General features: G+C 40.0%; 1 protein-coding gene and 1 long non-coding RNA gene across 2 annotated transcripts in view; both read left to right on the forward strand.

The window, feature by feature from the left end:
• Positions 1-20,680, forward strand: part of LOC308072920 (paired box protein Pax-3) — a 56,897-nt gene extending 36,217 nt beyond the window's left edge. The window contains exon 4 of the mRNA XM_080410495.1: positions 279-20,680. Within this exon, the coding sequence (XP_080266621.1) occupies positions 279-313 (35 nt within the window). The 3' untranslated portion in view covers positions 314-20,680. The remainder of the gene's footprint in view (positions 1-278) is intronic.
• LOC308072352 overlaps positions 1-22,556 on the forward strand; it is a 272,072-nt gene that overhangs the window by 209,429 nt on the left and 40,087 nt on the right. The window lies entirely within an intron of this gene.

Genomic DNA, 22,556 nt, shown 5'->3' on the forward strand with positions numbered 1-22,556 from the left:
GCCATTAGGTAAAACATAAGGGTTGTCCAAAATGAAATAACCACTGGCATTCCACTATTAGAAACACATGTTCTTAATGAGGTCAGCTCAAGAATCATTACAGTATATAATCCCAGATACATAGAGTTTTGTCAAACTTGTCCTAGGAATAAAAATATTAGTCCTTTTCCTTTGATATGTCAGTATTATATATGACAATGTCAACCTGTAGTTGGCATGGCCCCATGCTGTGAGGTTGTCACAGCATGACTTAAAAAGCTTCTTTTGCTTTTTTGCAGGTGCCTTTCATTATCTGAAGCCAGATATTGCATAAATGAACTGTCCACTTCAAGTTAAAGCTGGTCTTGTTTTCCGGTCTCACTCCAAGGCTTGGATACGAGGGATCTTCTCAACACACTGCAGTCTAAACTGGGGCAGTCCCATTGAGAGGAGCAGGCTTGTTATGGTCTCTCCAGTCATAGCTTTTAGTAGACTTTTGAAGGCTGGACAAAGCTATACAGAAGACAAAGGCCAAAAGCAATAATGAATAAATAAATGCGACATGGTTCGTTATGAGTGGGTATAAAAAACAGAGCAGTATTTAATATCACTGCCTGGCAAAACATTCCATTTTAGGTTGTTGAAATTAATGTGCATTGATTGGGACAAATGGAACATTTTGAAACTTAGAGCAGTTGAGCTCTGCGTACTCTGACCCATCTGACATCCGGTGCTGACTTTAGTCTAACTTTAAAACTGCTCCATTTCTGAGGCAAGGGCAGGAGAACCTCTTTCATTTTACACACTGGAAATTGTCATCAAGAGGAAATGTCACAGTTTATAGGAAGGTAGTGTAAGTGCAAAAGACTTCCAGAGCAACTTATTGGTTACCTTACCATGCTTTTGTAATCATGTCGTCAATAAATGCCACTTACAAGTTTTGCTATACCAAGAGATGAGATCTTGTGTAACATGAAAAACAGATTTTACCTTGTTGTATGTGGAGTTTTCCTAGTCCGTTGTACCTTTTCGAACAAACTTGGGAGAAGAAAAAATCAACAACAACGTGACTGATTTTTCACAACTGCTTAGCAATGTGCAATACTGTGTACCTCACACAAACTTTGGGATCATCCAAAGTCATATAGATAGAATCAGAACTATATTTTTGCAGGTACTTTTATTTTTGCAGTGCATAATTCCTGATGATAAAACACAGAAATGTTGCAGTCTGCTGGACAACTAAAATCCAGCTTGCTAATCATGATTTAAAGGTCATTTTCAGGAAACAATAAGAAGAAATGATTACGTTTACATTTTTTTAGTGATGTGCAGGACATAGACAGAGATGGACCTGTATTTGACACATTTGTTTAAATTATGCAGCGATATCCAATATAGAAAATATAGGAACCAAGGTTTACAAGAAGTTTGCATTGTGACATTTTAGAATGTCAATAAATTTGTGTTTTGTGATGTTGAGAGGAAGAGGAAGATGGAAGGCGGTGTTATTTATTTCTCTCTATTCTTGGAACAAAGAGGGAGGCAGAACACAAATACATTCCTTTTAGCGTTAAGGACTATGAAGTAGTGAGTTAGACTAGGTTCAGTACAGAGGTTAGTTCACACTTTGGTCTTAAGGGTGATGGAAAAATGAAATATTATCTTTGTGTTGCAGCCTCTACCACAACACATGTGTTGTAAAAAGAAAAAAACAAAAAACAAAAAAACACCACAAAAAAGCACCAAACAAACAAAAAAAAACCAACAAAAAGGAAAACAAAAAACAAACGTCTTTCATGTAAAAAGTTCAGTAAATATTTACTATTTATAATGAATAAACATTATGAAGACTTGCAAAGCACTGATGATTTTGTCCTAAAATGTAGTATTGTGCTAAATACATTGATACATTTTAATCTGAACATCATGAAGAAATAAACCATGTTATCTTCAATGCAAACTGTATTCATTATGTAAGTGTATTCTGCACACATCCCAGGGCTGTGGGAGCCTCAGGCAGCCTCTGTGCCCAGGTACTGCTAATGTGCCACCCGGAGCTCTGTGTTTGTTAATGAATTATGCCTTTTTTAAGTGCTATTGGTACCAGTAGTAGGTCTTTCCAACAAAAGAAAAGCATTGTGCCTTTGCTATGTGTTTAAAATAAAATAAACTTGAACCCCACACAAATAGGGCAACTGGTATGGCTTTTACAATGCAGGAATTTTGTAATCACTTATCGGTGGTATCTGTCCTGATTTTTTTTTTTTCCTTAGAAGCCTGAAGAAATTTTTAATAGGCTCATGCACAAGCTGATTGAAACATGGGGAAGACCCTTCAAGATGAATGGAGTAAGTTTTAGTGGTACATCAGTGTGTCAGGAAATTCTACTTCATGCTAGGCTTGGTGGGCATTTAATTTCCTCACAATTTTGTGGGGGATGTAACTGCCTGAATTTCTTTCAGCTTCTATTTCTGTGCATTTTATTTTTATTTTATTTTTATTTTATTCTTTTAACTCTAGCCCTCTTCCATTGGAAAAGGAAGGAAAATATTTTTTTAAAAAGGATGTTAAAAAAATGCTGAAAAATGGGGAAATCTATTTTTTCCTTCCAGTTTACATTTCTCTGACATGATTTTAATTTCTGTGACAATTAAAATTTAAAAGTATCTTATTAATAATTATTCCCTGCTCTAAACTTCTAATTTTTCTCATTTTTTTCCATTGTTGCTTCCCCTCCCCGAGGACTTGGCCCTTGGCATTTGTCTTGTGTCCTAGGCTTGCTGCAAAGGCCAGATCAGCCTCTTTTTCCGCACTTGCAATCAGTTTGATGTAAAATACAGGAGAAAAATCTGCTTGCTTGCACAGTTTGGAACTGCACGATGTCTCTGTGAGTGCTGCTTCCCGGGAAGAGTGTACCTGTGTCATAGGATGATTGCAAAATGCCGTATTCACCATCTGTCCTTTTGTATTCCAGCAACTGCGGGGGGTGGGACAGAGCTGTAATTTCTTCCTCCATCCCCGCAGTGCTACTGAGGTGCTTTCCTGACCTGGTTAGACTGCAGGAATTTTTGATGCTCCATCCTCTTTTTAAGTGTCTCCCAAGCACTTTGTTGTATGAGAGGCTAATGCAGAGCCGGAGAGCCTGGAAACAAGACAGATAAGAAGATCATTCTGTCCTTTTGCAGGCAAGACATGCAAGTGGGGACCCGGGATGAGCTCTTTCCAGAAGAAGTGAGGAGCCTGGGGTAGGGGACTAAGCAGTTTCCTGATTTATGATGTGCTATAGGAATCTTTGACAGAGCTATAAGGATTACTTGGGGTACTGTTGATCCCTTCTTGTTATCACTGTCAAGGGTGAAGTTCTTGGGAGTTCACGTGTGTTTCTGGAATATGAATCCTGAACACGTGGAAAGTCAAAGGGGCACAAGCCTGCCATGGATATTGCATCCGATCAAAATGCCATGGAATAGCTTGGAGGAATGTGCTTGTAGCAATGGAGTCTAAAACCTACTCACTGATGAATGCAGAAAGGATGGATCTGAGGGTCCTTCCTTGTTTGTTTTTTTTTTATTAGGTTTTTATTTTTTTGTTTTGGAGGGGACAGTTGCATATTTTACAGGATGGAAATAAATAATAACAGCTGCTTAACCAACTGTCTGTCATCTCATAGATATAAGAATTGGAAATTATTGAGAGACAGGCTTTGATGAAAAAGTATTTATTCCTTGTGGCACAACCGTGATTTTTAATTTATTCTTTGCTTTTAAATCTTTCTTTATCTACAAATAACATCTACTCCCATCAAAATACCCAATATATGCATTTTAGCATGTATTTACATTGGTATATGTTACTGTTCCTTTATTTGAGCATGCATAATATTTAATGGATGAGCTAGGAGAGAATTATTTTAAACAACACCTATTTTCCTTCTGTTTTCCCTGGATAATTCAATGTATCCCATTTAAACAAAACGTATAAATAAACATTTTTTTCCTCAGTAATCACACAGGGTTTTCTACTCAATATTGCAAAAAAGTCTTGTCTGTCCATGTGACAAATGCTGTTGAGCTGTATCCATAGCTATTTTGAAAGGCACAAAATGCCAATCTGAACCTACAGATCTTCACTGAAATAGCTGATTGTTAAACGGGATCTATGTCCTCAGAAATCTCTTTCTGCATATATTTGATATTAGAGCTAGATTTTTAATCCCTAGGTTAAGGTCTCTGCAAATTCAAACTTCAAAAATCTGGCTACAGGTCTGTAATAGATCTCCAAACTTAATGAAAAAGTAAAAAGTTACATGATTTTGGAAATCAAACCCCACCCCAAATTATCAAATGTGACTAGATTTCTGTAGCAAGGATGTATTTGCACTTTTTCGGCAGTATGACTATAGCAAGAAAATTGTTTGTTGTGTCTGAATTGTGTGGTATATTCTCATGCATGTAAGAAATGCATTCCCTCTTGTCAGAGTGCTGTTGGTTACTGCTAACAGGTGAAGCATACATTTTTGCTACCTTAATAACCATGAAAGTTTCAATAGTTTCTGTCCATAAAGTCTTCTGGCCTTCAAGTCTATAAAGTGGATTACTAAAAGGTATCTCTGTATAAAATAACAAGAAATTAATTTAAGGCAATATCAATGAGACCATCAGAAACCTGGAACAGCTTGAATTCATAAACCTCTTGGTATTGTTCACTTCAGTGTTCTGTTGCTCGCTTAATAATTGCAAGAAAACCTGCATCCTGATTAGAAGATCCCATTTTTAATTTATTTTGGCTTTTCCAATGACATCTAGATATTGCCTGGAGCAACTAGAGAGTCACAGGGTTATCTTAAAGGATTGCATGAGTTGATCTGAATCTGTTCAAGGTATTTGTCTATTGTAAAATAACCAGAATTGCAGCCTGCTTCTGTGGTCGTTGTAGGTAATAGGCCATCTGGTCTGTCAGATTTTCACTACCTGTTCTCTCCCAGCACTTCTGAGCAGCTTATCACAAGCTGGTACGTTCTCATCAGTCACAGGGAGCAAAGTACCTTAGCTAGATGGCTAGTCAGGTTCAAAAACTTACAAAGCATTTATTGTACAAGCAGGCTTCAAAATCAGTACATACACATAGTGCTGTCACTAGGTTCTGTTTTGCTGTTGTGGTTCCACAAGTGACACTTTGTAGTAGTCTCACACAGTTTAAATCTTTGCTGAATGTATTTGTATTGCCTCAGAACTGCTGACTGAATAGGCTCATAATCCAGAGTGCCTGTGGATAGCTCAGACACTGCAGTGTTTTGACATGCACTGTTTATTATTCAGCTACTCAGGCAATGTCATGAAAAATCATAATAAAACTAGGAAGACACATCACATTTGACCCTTGCTGAATAATTTAATAAAGTTAGCTTGATACACAAATATGAAAGAGCAGTTGCTGATAAGAGCAGAACCATTGCTTCCTTCTCTGAGAATTGGAAACAGTTCAGAAGCTTTATTAACTATTCGGTGTCTTCATCTTCAGCAAATTTTGTCCCTTAGGCCATAACCAAATGTTAAGCTACTTGTTTCTTCCTGTACTCTCCTCCTTTCAGCGCTCACACGGGTATCTTTGCTTGTGCTGTACACAATTATGTTCTCAGTTTTTCTTATGTCTCTGTACAATTATCCATGCTTTTTTTCATAGACACTGTTTAGTTTACAGAAGTATTTTTCTCTCCATGTATATATATATATGCATTTATTCACAACGATCTCCAGTGCACATACCTGTAAAAATTTAGCTTTTTAAGAATGATTGTTACAGTTACTCTGTACATTTAACCCATAATACCTTATAATTCAGTAATTCAGAGCTGGACAAAATTTCTTTGGAGCCCAGCCTTGTGTGAGCATCCCTGTGGTTACTACTAGAATAATATATGAAGCGTACAAATCTCCACAGTTTTTTGAAATGCTGTTTTAGCCCCTCTGCATCTATCCTGGTGAGGGGCCTGTCAGGGCTGGGGTCATCCAGTTCCTGCACAACACCAGAAAGCCTTGTCGGGATCTTCCCGCTCTGCCAAGTCCATTACCCAGTGTTTGACTGAACCCTCTCTCCATTGTCTCCATCTGAAGTCTCCACAGCATGGAAGACACCCCCTTTCCCTCAGTGTCATGGCTTCTCCCCCTCGCGTCCCTTTCTCCTGTGGCTCTCTGGCAACCTCCAGCCCTTCCACTCCACAAGGAGCCAGCCAGCGAGACCTTTTTTCCCAGTGTCTGTGTCAACTTGAAGAGTTTATCTGTCACCTTCTCTTCCACAAAGGCTGTGCCTGCCATGCTGCCTCAGGCTGTGGAAAACAGGGGTAGGCCATGCCGCCATGGCTTCCTGCTGCCAGGCCTGGGGGCAGTGCAGCACTGGCGGGCACCTGCGCAAACCCCAGCAGCTCCAGCATGCAGTCTCACAGCCTTGGGGCAGGGAAACCTGAGGGGAATTTTTAAACAGTCAGGGTAGCCCGATTGGAAAAGGGGACAATGAATATGTGTTAAAATGTAAGATGGAGTTCAGCTTTTCTTTTAGAACTCAGGGGGCCTGCTGCAGCAATGGCGGGGGGCCACTGTGGAGCACTCCTGTGGGGAGCAGCCCAGACATGGCACCCTGCAGCCATGGAGGCAGGCAGCCTGGAGCAGAGCAAACAGTCACTGCTGGGGGGAGTTTCTGACTTGTTGGGGCTGGGAAAAGTCGGGGGTGTGAGCATGGAGAGGGACAGTGCTCAGCTGGGAGAGGTAGTGGCGCTGGGCTCTGCGCTGTGTGAGGGAGGCGTCAGCCATCTTGTCTCTCTAGTGCTGAGATATCCCGCTGCCATGTGTGGTGGAAACAGCACTACTTTCTCTGTGGGTGGCTAGGGGAGACAGTAGGAACCACACTGGGAACCCTCTGAGAAACCTGAGGGGTGGTTTCACCTTCAGGTGAAGTCCAAATACAGTTTTCCACATGGGTGCTGCTGTCCCAGGGAAGCTGCATGGTGGGTAGAGAGGGGATACAGTGCTGTGGCCCCTCAGTACCTCTAAAAACATGTTTTCCTTGAGTGTGTGGGGTCAGAGGGGAGCAGCCAGAGCAGAGGTGCTTCTCCCCATGGCAGAGGTGGGTGCCTTTGGGGAGATCTCGGTCTGTCCATTGGGAATGGCTAGGAGCAGCATACGCCATATCTGGACTCAGCCCCTCATGCAAGGAACACTGTAAAATTAAATCCTGCTCCCTTTGCAGGTGCTCCTGTGGGACATGGTGGAGCTACATTAGTGCTGTGGCGATCCCAGGTGATCTATGCATGAGCAGCAGTGTGGTGTGGTCAGGATCAGGGGCGCTGTTGAGTGGCTTCTTGGGATTTGCTGCACTTGGGTTCCAAACCAGACCGCTCCTGTGAGCCTTCACTTTAGGCTAGCTTTGATTTCAGAGCATTTTCTTGTATCCAGTCTCAATTCAGACCATGCATACCAGTGCTGAGACAGTGACAGAGGCTCAGGCCTGAGGTCTCTGTCAGTCCCACAGGTGGCTGGGCTCTCCCACGTGTCCTCCCAGGCCAGGCAGCTGTCCCCAGCTGTGGTGGCAGGGTGCAGGGCTGGCCTGCCTCACCTCAGTGAGAACCGAGCATGGCAAAACTGTCCGGTGAGCCTCAGTAAAAATAGCTGGTTTAGGTAAAATTACCCTGTAGATTCTGGTAAACTGTATCTGAGGTTTTGATACTCACTGTCTTGTGGCAGAAATCCCTGCCTGCCTCCTTTTGTCATCCTTATCCATAAAGGGCTACAAAAATGCCATATATTTGAAAAACCTAGAAGCAAACTCTTTCTCCAGCTCCCAAAAGGTTTTTCTGCTATTGTGTTCTAAAAATCTAAAGTAAAACAAAAGCTGCGCTAGTGTGGATAGTATCACAAACTCTCTTGCTAAAAAGGGACTCCAAGTAGTTAATATTTCTACCCCTAAAGCTTTAAAAAACCTCCTAAAATGAAAACGTACTGTAGATAAGGAGCTCAATCTTATGTTCATATGCACCCAGGCACTTTCCTTTGATTTTTAGTGGAAATTTTAGGTACGTGAGGACCTGGAGATAGCAAAGATGAGCGAACAAGGCAATTTTGATCTGTGAAACTACAGTTCTGTTTCTTCTATTCTGATTCTGCTCAAGTTCATCAGGAAAGATTAACTTTGGCAGCTTATTCAGTGACTAAATCTTGATATTTTTGTGGCTTAATTCATAACATAACTGTAAGCTATTGCCCTGTGTTTATATTTCCCATCCATTTCTCACATTTCCAAAGCATACTGATATGTGATCCTGGCAATTTAGCTACCATAATTGGCATTTTTCTAGGGCCAAAAGGAAACAAATTCCTTATCCTCCATACTTCTTTAATTTCTGAAAAACAACAAGTAACATGGTTAATCCTCTTTTTGATCTCCACCCCCCCCCCCCTTTGAGTTTTTCTTATGGTCTTTTCCTTTTAATCTTTTACTTTCTTTTTAATCTTCACTCATTGTCCCCCTGCATTTGAAGAATTTAATGTACTTACATCTCTAAAAAGAATTGGACCACTTTATGGAAATAGCTCTTTAGGATCTTGTTCAAAGCACCATTATGTACATTTAGCTGTTTGGGGGAGGGTGAAAAAAAGGAGAGAAAAAGCAACTTTAAAGCAGTGTTTGTTTGTGTAGTCTAACAGAACACTGATCTGTTCAACTAGACACAGAAACAGTCCATAGAAACACCCTAAGTTACAATAAAACCAGATTACATTAGAGGAGCAGAAGGGTGGGTGAGCATCCTCCTTTAATTGGGGCTTGGTCACTTCATCTAACTCCTGATGCAGGTGTGTTTGAGCAAGAGCATTGCAGGAAGGGCGAAGCAGGGCAGCACAGGTGAACTCTATGGGTGATACGCAAGCAGCTCCCCTCTTCTACTTCCTTTGAAGCACGATGAAATAAACTATGCTGTGGCTGGAAGGCATAATGCTTCCTAAGGCTGATCAGAGTGCAGCTGAGGTACCACCGCTTACCTGGAAGCATGCCTGGAGGCCTAGTCTAACCATTTGAGCTTGGAGGCAGAAGAGTTTGTCTGCTACGGTATGTGCATTCATTGGTTTGTGGTTGTCTTGTACATGTGTATGTAAAACCTTTAAATCTTTCCTACAGCGGGCAGTGTTAAGGCTACAGACAAGTCTTCATTTGTGCATTGTCCTTTCTTGGGTGGTGTGGAGGTTACTCCATGAGTGGTCATGTGGAAACTGGTGAAATGTAGTATCCATTATGTTAAGGGTGGCTTACTCTGGGTTAGAGTAGCTTCTGCTGTGGGGAGACCTGCATACCTTATGGCATGTCTGGAAAGAAGGGGTAGAGCTGAGTTCATTTGCCCAGATTCTGAGTTTGTGAGTCATAGGTGGGATGAAGCCCATGTATTGCCAGGCATGGCCTGGTGTTAACACAGTAATGTAGCTTCCATGATTAGGCTGATGTGGATCTGGCTGCCTGAAAGGTGGGGAAAGAAAGTACAAGTCTTTGTGTGCTTTTTATTAAGAAGCATTAAAAAAACCTGCTTAGATGTGAGACTGTCAGTTGACTGCATAACATAATGTGTGTTAAAACACTTTAAGAAATAATGACTGTACACCTCAAGAAACAGGGTGCTGCAGCTTTGTGTTAAGAGGCATGGTGTAGGCATGTGTAGGCACAGCACTACTTGTTCATGGCGTACCCAAAACTTTCACTGCAAATTTACTGGTGCGGTTGTTGTCACTTGTTTCTTTACTCAATTGTGGTACCTAACTGACACCCCCCCCTTCTTTTTTTTTTAATTTTATTATGTCAACACCAAAAAGCCCCTGAAACTTGGCCAACAGAGGTCATGTATTTCTCAAGCAGGCAAGAAATTTACAGGGATTAGCATGTGTCCAATTTAATTTATGTAGAATCGCACGCTTCTTTTACTGAAGCAAATTCTTTAAAAAAACAAACAAACAGTAAGAGTTTACAGAGTTCTGGAAAAGTTGCAAAACCTAAATGAAAATCCTTTTCCAGTTACACGAATATAAATTGGGCGTAGTTCCCCTGAAGATTTTATACTATTTTAATGAATGTATTTTATTTGTAGTTAAACTGATGATAAAGCTTTTCTTCTTTCTCTTCATAACAAGATTAGGTCCCCTGAATCTGTTCTCCTTTACCCACAAGAATAGGTGAATAAGATCTCTCCCATAACTTGACCCCAACCAAGAACAGGATTTGGCATTGCTCTTTATGGGAATTTTTCATCTTTTTTCTTTTTTCTTTTTAAAGGCTGATTTTAAAACAAATAGTTAAAATGTGGAGCTGAACATTTCTTCTAGAAGTTGCATATTCTAAATGTACTTATACCATAGTCTGCTGCTCATATAAAATTACAGACTTCACTTTCATCTTTCTTTTTACAAGAAACCCTTAATGACAAATGCAGGCTGTTTAGTGATACCGATATACTGCAATCTTAGCATGTGAATTAGTCATCATACAATCAGTTCAGGGGGTCAGGCCTAAAGAAACAGTGCAGAGTTGGCAAACTGCTAGTTGGGTGATGTGCTCTCCACTTCAAAGTCATGGTGCTTACTCCCCAGAATTCAGATCACAGAAAGAAACAGCTGGCATTGTCGTTTGTGGCAGTAAGGACTTTTTTTCTGTGGGGAGATAAGGTTTCACTACTTTGTAAAACAACAATTTACTTTAGAGTGACCTAGCCTGTAAAACACAATAGGAAGCGGGAATCCACAGAGCCCTGCTCTGCTATTATCATGCAAGTAGACATGACCTGTGACAAACCACACTGGAGAAGACTTAACCCCCTTGCTCCTTGTCTGAAAATATTCAGTGTAGTCCACTTGTCAGTGGCAGTCAAAGGTTTCATTTTCCAGAACGATTTTATAGGCAGTTCTTTTCAGTTTGTATATTACTCTTTTGCATATTTCCAGTGCGGTATGCATTTGTGTCAGCACAGGGCTACAGGCTACCCGTCCTAATAACTTACACAGACGCGTTAAAACATTCAACTTCTCACTTAGGCACCAAGGTTGTCATATTTAAGTTAAACATGAAAATTTAAATTTAAACTTATGGATGGCAACTCACTAAAATGCCATATCAGTATGCAACAACCCTTTCTTATCCTGAATGGTGGTTCACTCCACAGGCAGTGTATTTTGATGGCCTCTCTCTAGGGATTGTCTGGAAAGGCATCAGACTTTGGTCCATCCTCTTACCCAGCCTACCAGCTGTGATGCTGAGAGAAAGCACCTGAGAATGGCATAATGGCATTTAGAGATGCTTGTTAGAAAATGCGTGAAATTATTTAGGTGCTTCAACTCGGAGATGGACTTAAGTACCTTCCTCCACCGAAGGTGTGATTTTTTTTCTCTTTTTTTTTTTTTTTCCTTTTCTTCTTTTTTCTTCTTCCTTCCCCCCCCCCGCCCCACTCCCGCACCCCTATCACATCCTGCTGGTGCTTTTAAAATCCTTTCACTTAGTGACCTGAGCAAATTTGTTCTCCAAATACAGGGGGTGGTGGTGGTGGTGGAATCACACACTTAAAACTGCCTGGCAGATGTGTGTCTCAGGGATTTGTTATTGTTCCATTATTGTTATTATTAATAGACTTCACTTCACAGGCAAGGCAGGCTTATCAGGCAAATGCCTCATTATCAAATGACTGAGACCCAATAAGTGCTTAAGAGCATTCCTTACCAAAAGAGGAAATGATTACAGGCCAGATCCAACTCCTGTTAAAGCCAGTGGATAGGTTCCCACTTCAATGAAGCATCGCTTGGGGCCCCTAGATGCTCGCTCCCCTCTGTGTTTTCTGACATGCTTTTTAATTCCCCAACATGAACCAAACAGCTTTAGCTTCTCTCATCTCACAATGTGTTCTGCAACTTCTGGAAAGGAACCTGGACACAAGGAAAAATGCTACAGAACAAAAAGAGCCACAATACAAACCATATGACAACGCCTATTTCTTCATCCTCTTTGTCATGTTGTTTTACTCTTTCCTGGCGTTAACTGTCTTTTTTGGTTATGTACGCTCGAAGAAAGCTATTTCAAAGAAAGATCCTTACCAGGAGTTCATCGAGGATAGGAATCGAAATAAGAAGTGGAACATGACCCGGCCAGTAGTGGTGAAATTTGACTTTGAAGAAGAAAGTATTCTTTGAACTCCTTAAACCAAAATACTCTGCTAAATGCACTGGACTGTCTCTGCTGCCTACATCTCAAGTGAAGATCTACATATTTATCTTGTTCGGCTGTCCCCTTCACAATAAATCAAAGCATTGCTTAAAATAGGTAATGGAAAAAGAAGTTTTTTTTTCTTTCTTTTTCTTGTCATCTTTTTGTTGCTGGAATGTAGCTTTTCTAAATATTGGAGAAATCTTGTAGACTTTAAAATGGCAGTGAGAAGTGGCCATTTTTAGCTTTTGCTCCAAGTTTGGTGGAACAAGAATGGGAATCCATCCTACATCAAGACTCTGAATTTAATTAATATAGAGGACTAGTTTGTGTATGCGCATACCCACTCCAGGGAAATGCTGTTGCTTCTGAGTTTTTCAGACCTGGAAACTGGTGTGTAGTGTCCCTGGAAAGTGCCTCCCTGGAACAGCAGAGTGCATGTTACCATGCCTAGACCAGCAAATACTCTTTAACATGTAAATATAGAAAAGCTCCTCTTGCATTCCCTCCCCTCAGAAATTACTTTCACATGCTATGGCAAAAGATTCAAAAAAACATCTGCAGAATTTAATTAAAATGCATCCAGTGGAAAAACAGGTTGTGTATTCACTGAATTTGGAGTCCTTGCCTTTTCCATCTATGTATTTATTCTTTGCCAGTTTCTCATTGAAATGTGTTTCAGTCCTAGTGAATGGAACTACAGCTGATCACAAACCTAACAGAGGAATGGCTTCTCTGTATCTGCAATAAATATTTGCTAAGATGTTGCACAAGCTTCATTCAGAGTTGTACTGAGTACATTAGATTGCCATCTAATTTATTCCTTTTTCTCCTGATTAATAAAATAAGTATTCTGACATGGAACAGATTGCTTTGCCTAATGTAAAAGAACAGTGCTCTTTGCTTTGTGATATTATGTATGTGGTATGACACACACTGCTTTCTGATAGCACACATGTATAGTCTTCTAAGACTTTCACTTGTTTGCTGCCTCTTCCAGGGTCTCTCATTTTATGGTCTTGTGATAGAACTGCTTAGATATGTTACCTGCATTACAAGTCTAATTGTTGCTCAGAGGGCTATCTGAGCACAGTAATCACTTTCAGGTGGTAGGTAGGCTCTGATTTTTCCTGAATATGCATAAGAAAACAAAGGAGAGCAAATACATTTTCAACAATGTATTAATTTTTTTTTCTGCTAATGAAATTCTAACGTTAAGAATTTGATTTTTCTGAAGTGTGTAGTGTTCATGATTAAATGTTGACTATTTTAGTGGCTTGTGGATTTTAAATTCTTTCAATATTTAGAAAAAGTTTTTATATGTGTTCAGCCTGGGCTAAGTGATCAGATAGTGCTGTTCCTGTCTCCTGATGGGATGTGTTAAGTGTTTCTGGTGTGTTTGCAAGCAGGAAAGTTGATGCTATGCATAACCGTCTTCTCATAAAACTAAAATTTGCTTCCCACTTACCAGCATGGATGTTTGTAGAAATAGCCGTGTTGGCTCAGATCATAGTGCTCTGTCTCTGATAGCTGTGCCAAAGGAAGATAATAAGAATAAGGTGATACTTTCTCAGTTGTACTTGCCTAGCCTCCAAGGGCTTGTTAGTTGGGGACCATCTGAGCCAGAGGCCACTCATTTTGTCTAAATGTGGGGGTGGGATATGTGCAGAATACTGATGTGGAAGTGTATGAACATAAGCATTTTAACAGGCCAGAAAATGTTCACAGATGTATTTTTGCTGGATTCATCCAACTCCAATTTAAATGGTTTTGACTATAGAAACAAGACCAGAGTTGCACTTCTTGCACAGATCAGTGTTTCGTCTATGTTATACGTGTCCTGGCTGCTTCATCTAGAAAGTTTGGGGTGAAAAAATGAAAGTTCAAGTCATCTGTGTTCACATCATGCTCCTGACCTTGGAGTGTATGAAATGAAAATCACTCTCGGTTGGGTGTCTTGGCTCGGAGCAAGTGGGGAGACTTATGCTTTCAAAAGCAGAGTTCTGGATGTCTGTCCTCTGAAAGGGTGTGTAAATGTGGATTTGCTATCCTGTCAGAAGATCCTTTATTTTTATCTTGTAGTCAGTGTGTTTTGATTCTTTGCAGTGTAATGTCATCTTAAAAATTAAAGATCAATTAGGTTTTTTTGAAACTGCATTCAAACCCATGTCCTTTATTTCTCTAAGCTGTTTCTGCTTTTGTCTTACCAGACAATTATCAGATCAGCCTAAATCCCTTAAACATTCTTTAGCAATGTGCTGCCATTGTCTAGTGTTTAGGCTTTTTGGAAACATTCACAACTCATTTAACAACAAGACCACAAGCTCTTCAAACAATTTTGCACAGTGTGCGCCTGTATGTGCGTGCATGTTTGTGCCAACAAGACTAGGCTTTTTCCTATCCTATCTCCATGCAGCAATAAAAATGTCTCTTTGTAAATGTTAGCCCCAGGGCATGTTGGTGACATTATTAGCCTTTCTTCTTCTGTGTGTCAAAACCCGTTTGTCCCTGCCCAGGAGATCTTACTTATTAATAACAAATGAAAGGGGACACTTGCATACTAGAGCAGCATAGGCGTACCCTCAGCCATGACAGTGTTTCTGGAACTTCAGTGCAGCTACGTTAATCTGCCCCTCCTGACATCTAAAACTGTGAACTAGCTAGAGTTAGAAAAGTTTGATGTTTGGAGATCTGGCACAAGCCCTAGGCACAGCCTTGGGAGTTGAATGCCCATTTTGGAGGACAAGCAAGACCTCTATCCAACTCATCAGCATGTAAAGAGAATAAGGAGTAAAGGATACATCTTTTTCTCTTGGCAGAACGAAACATGACAAGGCATCGTAGTTTTTGGTCTCTCCATAGCATGATGTGTTGGTTGCCTGCACTGGAAACAGAAGGGGTTGAGGATGGAGAGAACAGGGCTAAATGGCATACATACTATGATGTGAAATTGCTGAGGCAGTTGACACGTTGCTTATAACGTGAGAATTGTCCACCACATCTTCTGTGTGTGAAACTAGTATCTGTACTTCCAGAGCTTACAGAAGCCTGTGATCTGCAACCTTGTCAAGTCTGCTTTATAGTCACTACTGTTTTCTTGCATGTGGGCTGTGAAATGGGAATAGGAGAGCCAAAATAACCCCATTCATGGGGAGCTGTGGGCCGTGAAGTACGGTTTACACTTTTGAGATGCCCAGACTGCTCCAGACTAATCACTGAGGAAAGTGGGAGGGCAGCACAAAGCACCATAAGGTGGATTTAGCACAGGCAAAGGTCTGTGATGCTGTAGGAAATGGAGATGGAGAGGGTGTTTGCATCTGCAAGAATCAGTTCTACATGTTAATAAGTGCCTTGAATTTTAAAAGATTTAGCCTGGCAAGAAGAGAGGGATTCATTAATTGTCTTTGTTTTGTATTTTTCTTTTCCTCCCTGGTGTTCTGAATTAATATTGCTCATCTGGTGATCTTACTAAGAAGCTTCTTGTTCCTTCTTCCTTTCTAGTAAAAAACATGTTAAAACAAAGTAGATCATGGATCCTGCTTTAGTTCCTCTACTTTTTGCTATTTACTGTGGCCCTCTGTAATGCATTGCAGCTGATGTATGGGGGTTGGTTTTGTTTTTTTGAGAGGCGTTGACTTTGAATTTAGTTTGAGCATTTTGAGATAGTCTATTAAAGGCTTCACTGAAATACAGGCATGTTGCAGTTTCCGCTTGCCCTTTGTGAATCAATACTCTAGCTTTCTCAGACTAGTCTGCGAGATGGTCTACTTCTGATTACCCCCCTGCTGATAAATATTAGGTTGTTCTCTAATTTTATATGTGTATACACATGTGTGCATATGCATTTTGGTGTATTAGGATCTGTCATTCTCTGAATGCCAAAAGTATAACAGATAAGCAGGACTAGCTAAAATGGTAAATATTTTGGGCTGCCCTCACACTAGTGTAAATCTGGAGTAAGCTGATTTGGCTGCTTAAGTTCTGGTGTTTGCTGGTACATGGGTTATGTCTAGAACTGAATCTTACGTTATAGGTCCATTTTGATTACTTAAAGCTCTGGTCTCTACAAATGAAACTTTTTGCTTCCATGGGGAGTCTAAAATACATATTGTATATGAGCAAGTTTTCCTGGAGCCTGTAGGCAGCTGTAGACATTAAAAACATTATTCTGCTGTATTATTCATGCATGGAAAACTTCATGGCAGTGACCGCTGTTGCATTCCAGAAAAATTAAGTGTGTTGAATTAAAGCAGGCCAGACACCATACATATCTCTACCTTCTTTTCTCTCTAATTTGCATGTCAGATGCTGCAAACTTTCCTGACTTCATCCGCAGCATACTTGCATGCGTAAACAGAGCCTGATATTTTGAAAGAGAATCTTTTTCTCATCCGAGGAACATCTAAAATGACTTATGGAATTGTTCAAGTATTCTCTGGCCTGGATTCTGAGAACACCAGTCTATACTGAAGTCTTCTGTCAGTCATGTGTACGAGCACAGTGGGACTTGGAAATCACAAGCTTAAAATTAAACATATGCTGCCATGTATTCTTGGCAAGCAAGCATGCATCCCTAACTTGGAACCTCAGTAAGCGCAGCAATATGTAGTACAAACTTAAGAAGCTGAAATAGGCTGTTTTGTTGTCATTTTGGTTTTTTTTTTCTCCTTCATTTTGGTGTGGGATGTGTAATAGCAACCCCTTTGCCATGTAAGTAAGCTTAGTGAATTAACGGAGCTCATACTACTGTGAATAACTGAATTCTGTGGGCTTGTTTCAAATGGAATGAATGTCAACCCTCCAAGGATGTTTTTCCTTTGTAACAGAATGGTGCACTTAGAGGAAACCTTCCAACTTTTCTAGTTATTCTGAAAAAAATTGGAAGACACAGTAAGAACTGATTTCCATCTACTTGTAGTGTGACTGCACACTACCTTTAAATTGTTTTTTAAAGTCCCAGCAACAGAGCTGCCTTTTCAGCCTGGGAATGCTATGTGACCCAGCACATGAAACTGCATTAAATATAGATGACCTTTGGCAGTGACCTCTCCTCTCCATAGATTTGCTTTCATCCTGCAAGAAGAACTGAAGGGGTCATAAAATTAACACAAAGATAAAAGATTCTGACAACTGAGGTTACACAGCTAGGTATCTTCACATGTGTAAGAAGATACTCAATGAATGTTCACTAATACAAAGAAAAAATTGTAATTTTTTCTGGCTCATTTAGAAGCTTGTGGTCAGGCCTAGTATGCTGTGCTGGGGGTAGCTGTCCTTGTTTTCTGTCCTAGTGAAGCACTCCTTGGCTAGCAGCAACAGTTGCGTGCTGATGACGTAATTTCTACATCCTGTGTCCTGAAAAGAACTAATACTGGCTAATTTGTTGGCACACCTGTCAAAAGCTTATAGTGATCACTTTGTCCTTTGCCTTGAGTTACTGAGGTGTCTCAATGCAGTACCACTTTTAAACCTGTATTTAATACATGCTGTGACTACCCAGGGTCATTATGAGAGGATCAGGCACAGAGGTACAGAGGATTTTATAGACAGATATACGTCGGATTTGGAAGGGACATGATTACAGGGGTAATGGACTACTGAATCGGAACACAGTGTCCTAATGTGCTGAGCATGGTCCCTGTTTCAGCAAATCCTGTAAGTGTTGTGGTCCATGGTGACCTTGACAAACCAATGAATTCCACCCTGTCATTTTTTAGGGGGAGGGAAGGGGAAGGAAAAAAAAATAAATCTGTTTAACATAATGCTAAGACTCTAGGGTTCCTTTTCTGTGTAATAAAATGTCTTTAAGTAAAGCTTTATTTCCAGCAGAGTATTTTTATTGAAGTCTATGAAACTTTTTGATGCACATAATCATTGGATAATCACATGAACAACTTGGTCATGCAGTGTCACATGGCTTTATTTAAAGTATATACTTGAAAGTTTTGATGAAATGCTTTCCATCTTCTTTCCTCCACCTCCCTGGTATTTGCTGATTCATCTGAACTGCTGTGTTTTGAGAGAATGAGTTAATTGCAGTAGAGTGGTACAGTCAAAGACTCTCTCGGGTTCTCTCCTGTTTGCTTATTGGTGCTAATCCTGATGGGCTCAGGGGAGGGGGAGTGTAATCTGCCCTCACCAGTGAGCCTATTAGCCTGGCAAAGTTCCTGGCTTTCACAGGAGCTCTCTAGAAAAATGACAATTCTCATTTTGTGGTTCTTTAAAGAAAACTGCCCTGTTGAATTGTGAAGTTTGGCTCCAGTCTTGGAATCATGAGCAGAACAGAATCTCTTTTTCCCCTCTAATTGCCCTCTCAAGTCACTTCAGTGAGGGTTTTTTTGTTGTTGTAGTTGTGGGTTTTTTTTGTTTGTTTTATTTTTGTTTTTTTAAAGAAAGAAAAGGAAAAAAGAGAGTTTTTCTGACTTTCATCTGTATGCTTTGATCCTGCATCCTTGTGTGTGTAGAGCTTTGGTTTCATTGCTACAAGATCAAGATGTGGAGGATATAAAACAACTATTTTCTCTAGCCTTATATTGACATCAGCTTGGATGCACAGCTCATCTGAGGAGGATGCAAACAGTTTAAACTTAGCAGAGGGAGGCTATTCATAGCAACCAGTTTCAGACACTGAGTGGGGTAGGTTGGGGAGGCAAGGCTTCTTGTGGGCCAGGGCAGACTGCATCTCTCACCTGCTGGTTCCAGTGACCCTATAGGATAAGCACCAAAAACTTTCTAATTTGCATCTCTAGGTGGGATCTAAACTTAAATATTTCCCTCTGGTTATACAGATAAGGCTTTTTTCCATTACATTTCTATATTGATGTTTTGATTGTTTTTATGATTCGCATTTAAAATGATGTTTTAAAAATAATATGTATCCTACCTTGTGACATGCTTTTAGCTGCTTTGTTATACATAGTTATTCTATATCTATATATATAACAGTATAAATGAATGGGTTTAATAAAAAAGGCAAACAAGCAACTCTGCATCTAAAGAATCTTAGGGAATACAAGTTTTATGGCCTCTCATTCTTGAAACTGTTTTACTGGAGTCAACTGCACAAAACGAAATGTTCCTCATTCCAGAAGGCCTTACCATCTTGAAGCACTGTTGTGTTATTTGGAGTGTGTTCGGTATTTTAAGCTTGAGAGAGAAAATTATTTTGATAATGTTGTGCCAGTTCTGAATTAAACCATTGTGTCATGCAGAGAACAAATTTCCTTTTGCTCAAGAGAATTAGCTGGATAGGGCAAATGGAGGGTATCACACAGGTACTGCTCATGATTTGTGTCTGATGACACAATCGCACTGGGAGAAAGCATAAAAATCCCAACACCCCTAATCGTATTCTCAGCCACTTTTAAAAGCTATTTAAACAATGGATTTCTCTTTCACTAGTGTGTTTATGTCCTGGCATGACTTATGATTAAAACTGAGTAAACATACACACTGTAGGCAAGAGATGCTTTCACAGGATGGGACCTTTGCCTCTTTTGTGTGTGACAGACCATGGGATTTCACAGTTCTGTTCTTCCACAGTTCTGTCGGTTAGTTATGTTCTCTCAGATTTGAGCTGCTTCAGGTCCTCTCCTGTACTTGGAATACAGATCTAGGAAACATCAGCTACTGATGTTGGAGCTGATTGCAGTGCTGTTAGGGCTTCCCTGTGCATTTGTCAGGATTCTATGCGAGACCACAGTTGAGGTCTCTTCTTGACTTAGACTTCCTCTGTCTGCTTCCCTCCCCATTGATAACACACAAGCTGGAATGAAAACACATTCTGCTAATTGTGCCCCTTCTCTGCAGATTGGCTATTGCAGCTCACATTTTGCAAGTGTAAGGGTTTCTTCTTAGTTTTTTTTAATCTTTGTCCACCGGAGCTGGGTTGTCAACGGCACATCTCAGGAAGTAAAGATCGTGAGAGAGTTCTGAGTGTGTGACTTGTTTGGGAACTTAGTGCTTTGTAAATACTTCACCATCATGTATGTGAATGTCCTTTGTGTGGAGTGGCAGTTGTACAGCATACAGTAAATATGAATACCAACTGTGGATTTAGACATCTGTCCTACAATAATACTTTTGCAGTGAGCAGCTCACAGCCAGGAGAGCACTACTGTAGCTGTACTGCAGCAAACCTTACTCTCACTGCCACCTCTTCACCATTTCAAGTCTGATGAAACTTGGACTGATTATCTTGATTAACAAGTCAACTAACTGGACTTGGTTATCCTGGTTTCTTATTATTACCTGATTAATTTCCAAACTTTGCTGTAGTCAGTGGAGCCATGTGAGAACTGAGAGGTGACCGTACCAGTTTCATTTGCTTTGTTTGTTTTGTCTGACAAAGTGCTTTCAGATTTTTATTTTTTTCCCAATTTTTATTTAAAATTTGAAAATTTCTATTGGAATGGACAGTGTGACCTCAAGAGAGGTCCTGATTCTCTTATGTTGCAATTAATAGAAATTTTGCATTTTTTGTACTCCCCGCCCCCCCTCCCAAAAAAAAAAAAAAAAAAACAACAACCCCAAAAACCAACAAACCCACAAAAAACAAAAACCCAAATAAAATTTGGTGCAGTATGAGGGTGTCAAATCCAGAACACTAGTCACTTCAGCTAATGGAGTGTGACTGAGGGAGGAATTTGATCCATGAGTTTTGAGTCTAACGGTCAGCAACAGATCTGGTAGATTTGTGCTAGCACAGAATGAAAATAGCATCCTTTATAAATACCTACTGTAGGAATTAGTCTAAAATAAATTTCTTAGAGGTACAAGTTCATTATTATTTTAGTTGAGGTTTCTCTCTTATTCAGACCCGCATCTACTGCAAATCAGTCTCCTTTCCCCGAAGCCAACATTGCTTCATTGATTTACACCAGCTAAGGATCTGTTCAGTGTTTCTTGGTATGCACTTGTGAGAAATTTCCCTTGCTTCCATTGAATTTATTTATTTTGTATATTACTGAGTACTCTAAACTGTATGTGGCCTTTGAGGAAAGAAAATGAAATCATCAAATAATGTTTTTGTGATTTACTTTTATTTTTCCATAAATTCCTGTAAAAGCAAATACAATCCTTTATTCTCAATCTGAATATTTTTTCACTATTGCTAGAAGATAATTGTTGCTGAGTTTTATTTAAAGAAAAAACAACCTCCATCCCTTATTTCCCCCTTTCTTCCTTTCTTTTTTGTTTTTTAACTTGCCTATGAAAATCCTTTTGAATCAGTAAACAGGACACCTGTCAGCCAACTGTGAGCTGAATTTCTATAATTTACAGAAAGACTGGTCATAAAATGTTTAAAGCTCTGGGGACTTGGGTACCACCCAGTGCAGAACAGATGAATTTCATGGGTTTTTTTCTGCGTTTGCGCAAATTAAAAATACGAGAGTCTGTGCTTTGTTTGTTTGAACTTCTTGAATTAAATTTCTTCTATTAGTTTTGTGCTCAGGTTTGGACACTTGGCATTTTCCAAAAGTCTCCAGATTCCTGCAAGTTGAATGCCAGTTGGATATGTAGACCTTCTGCTTTGTATGCATCCCGTTAGTCTCTGATGCAAAAGCATTTTTTTCTGTAACCTCAGTTCATCACCAGTTTTCTCCACTTGGACATTACGCTTGTTTGCATGTTTCAGATCTAACGTTCCTGCGTTGCATGCTATTGCTGGATGAAATGCTGATCTTGGGGACTTTAAATTTGTGTTCACTCCTACTTCAAATAGTTCTTGTGCTTTGTGTTGGAATTGGTGTTTAAAGAGACAGAACTGTAGCTTCAGGAATCTCTCATGGTTGTTTTGGTGAAACTGCACTGATTAACAATTCTCAGCGATTCAGTGATGTAATATAATTCAACCATGTTTAAATTTAACCAAACTTGCCCAGATCTTTTGGGAATTTGTTCTTCTTTCTTCTTCTCTTTCCTTTCTTCTAGTGAGAGCTGGTAAAAGTGTTTCACCCCCCACACCCCTGCAGAAAGCTGCCACGAAAACAATACCTTTCAAACCTGCTGAAAAATGGAAAACCCACAAATGGAAAATTTTGGGCTAGAAAGAATAGCTATAACAATAGTTTGGTGACTCAGATCTTCTTGAATCACATCTGCCTCTAGGGTTTAGATGTCCCTGGATGGGGTTAGGCTGCAAATTGGTGACTGCCTGTAGCAAGTTTTGGCACTTATAAAATGTCTCCTTGGAGTTCCCATGATGATTTTTACATGCAATTTAGCAGAAACTGTTCTGACTTAAAGCATCTCTGCACTGCTGGGACTACACAGCAAATAACCTGATCATCTTCTCAGTGACTGAACTACAGCTTCTGGGCTTTCCCAGAAATTTTGCCACCAAGTCAGTGTGA

The sequence above is a fragment of the Falco punctatus genome, assembly GCF_963210335.1.
Source record: "Falco punctatus genome assembly, chromosome: 13".
NCBI classification, from domain to species: domain Eukaryota; kingdom Metazoa; phylum Chordata; class Aves; order Falconiformes; family Falconidae; genus Falco; species Falco punctatus.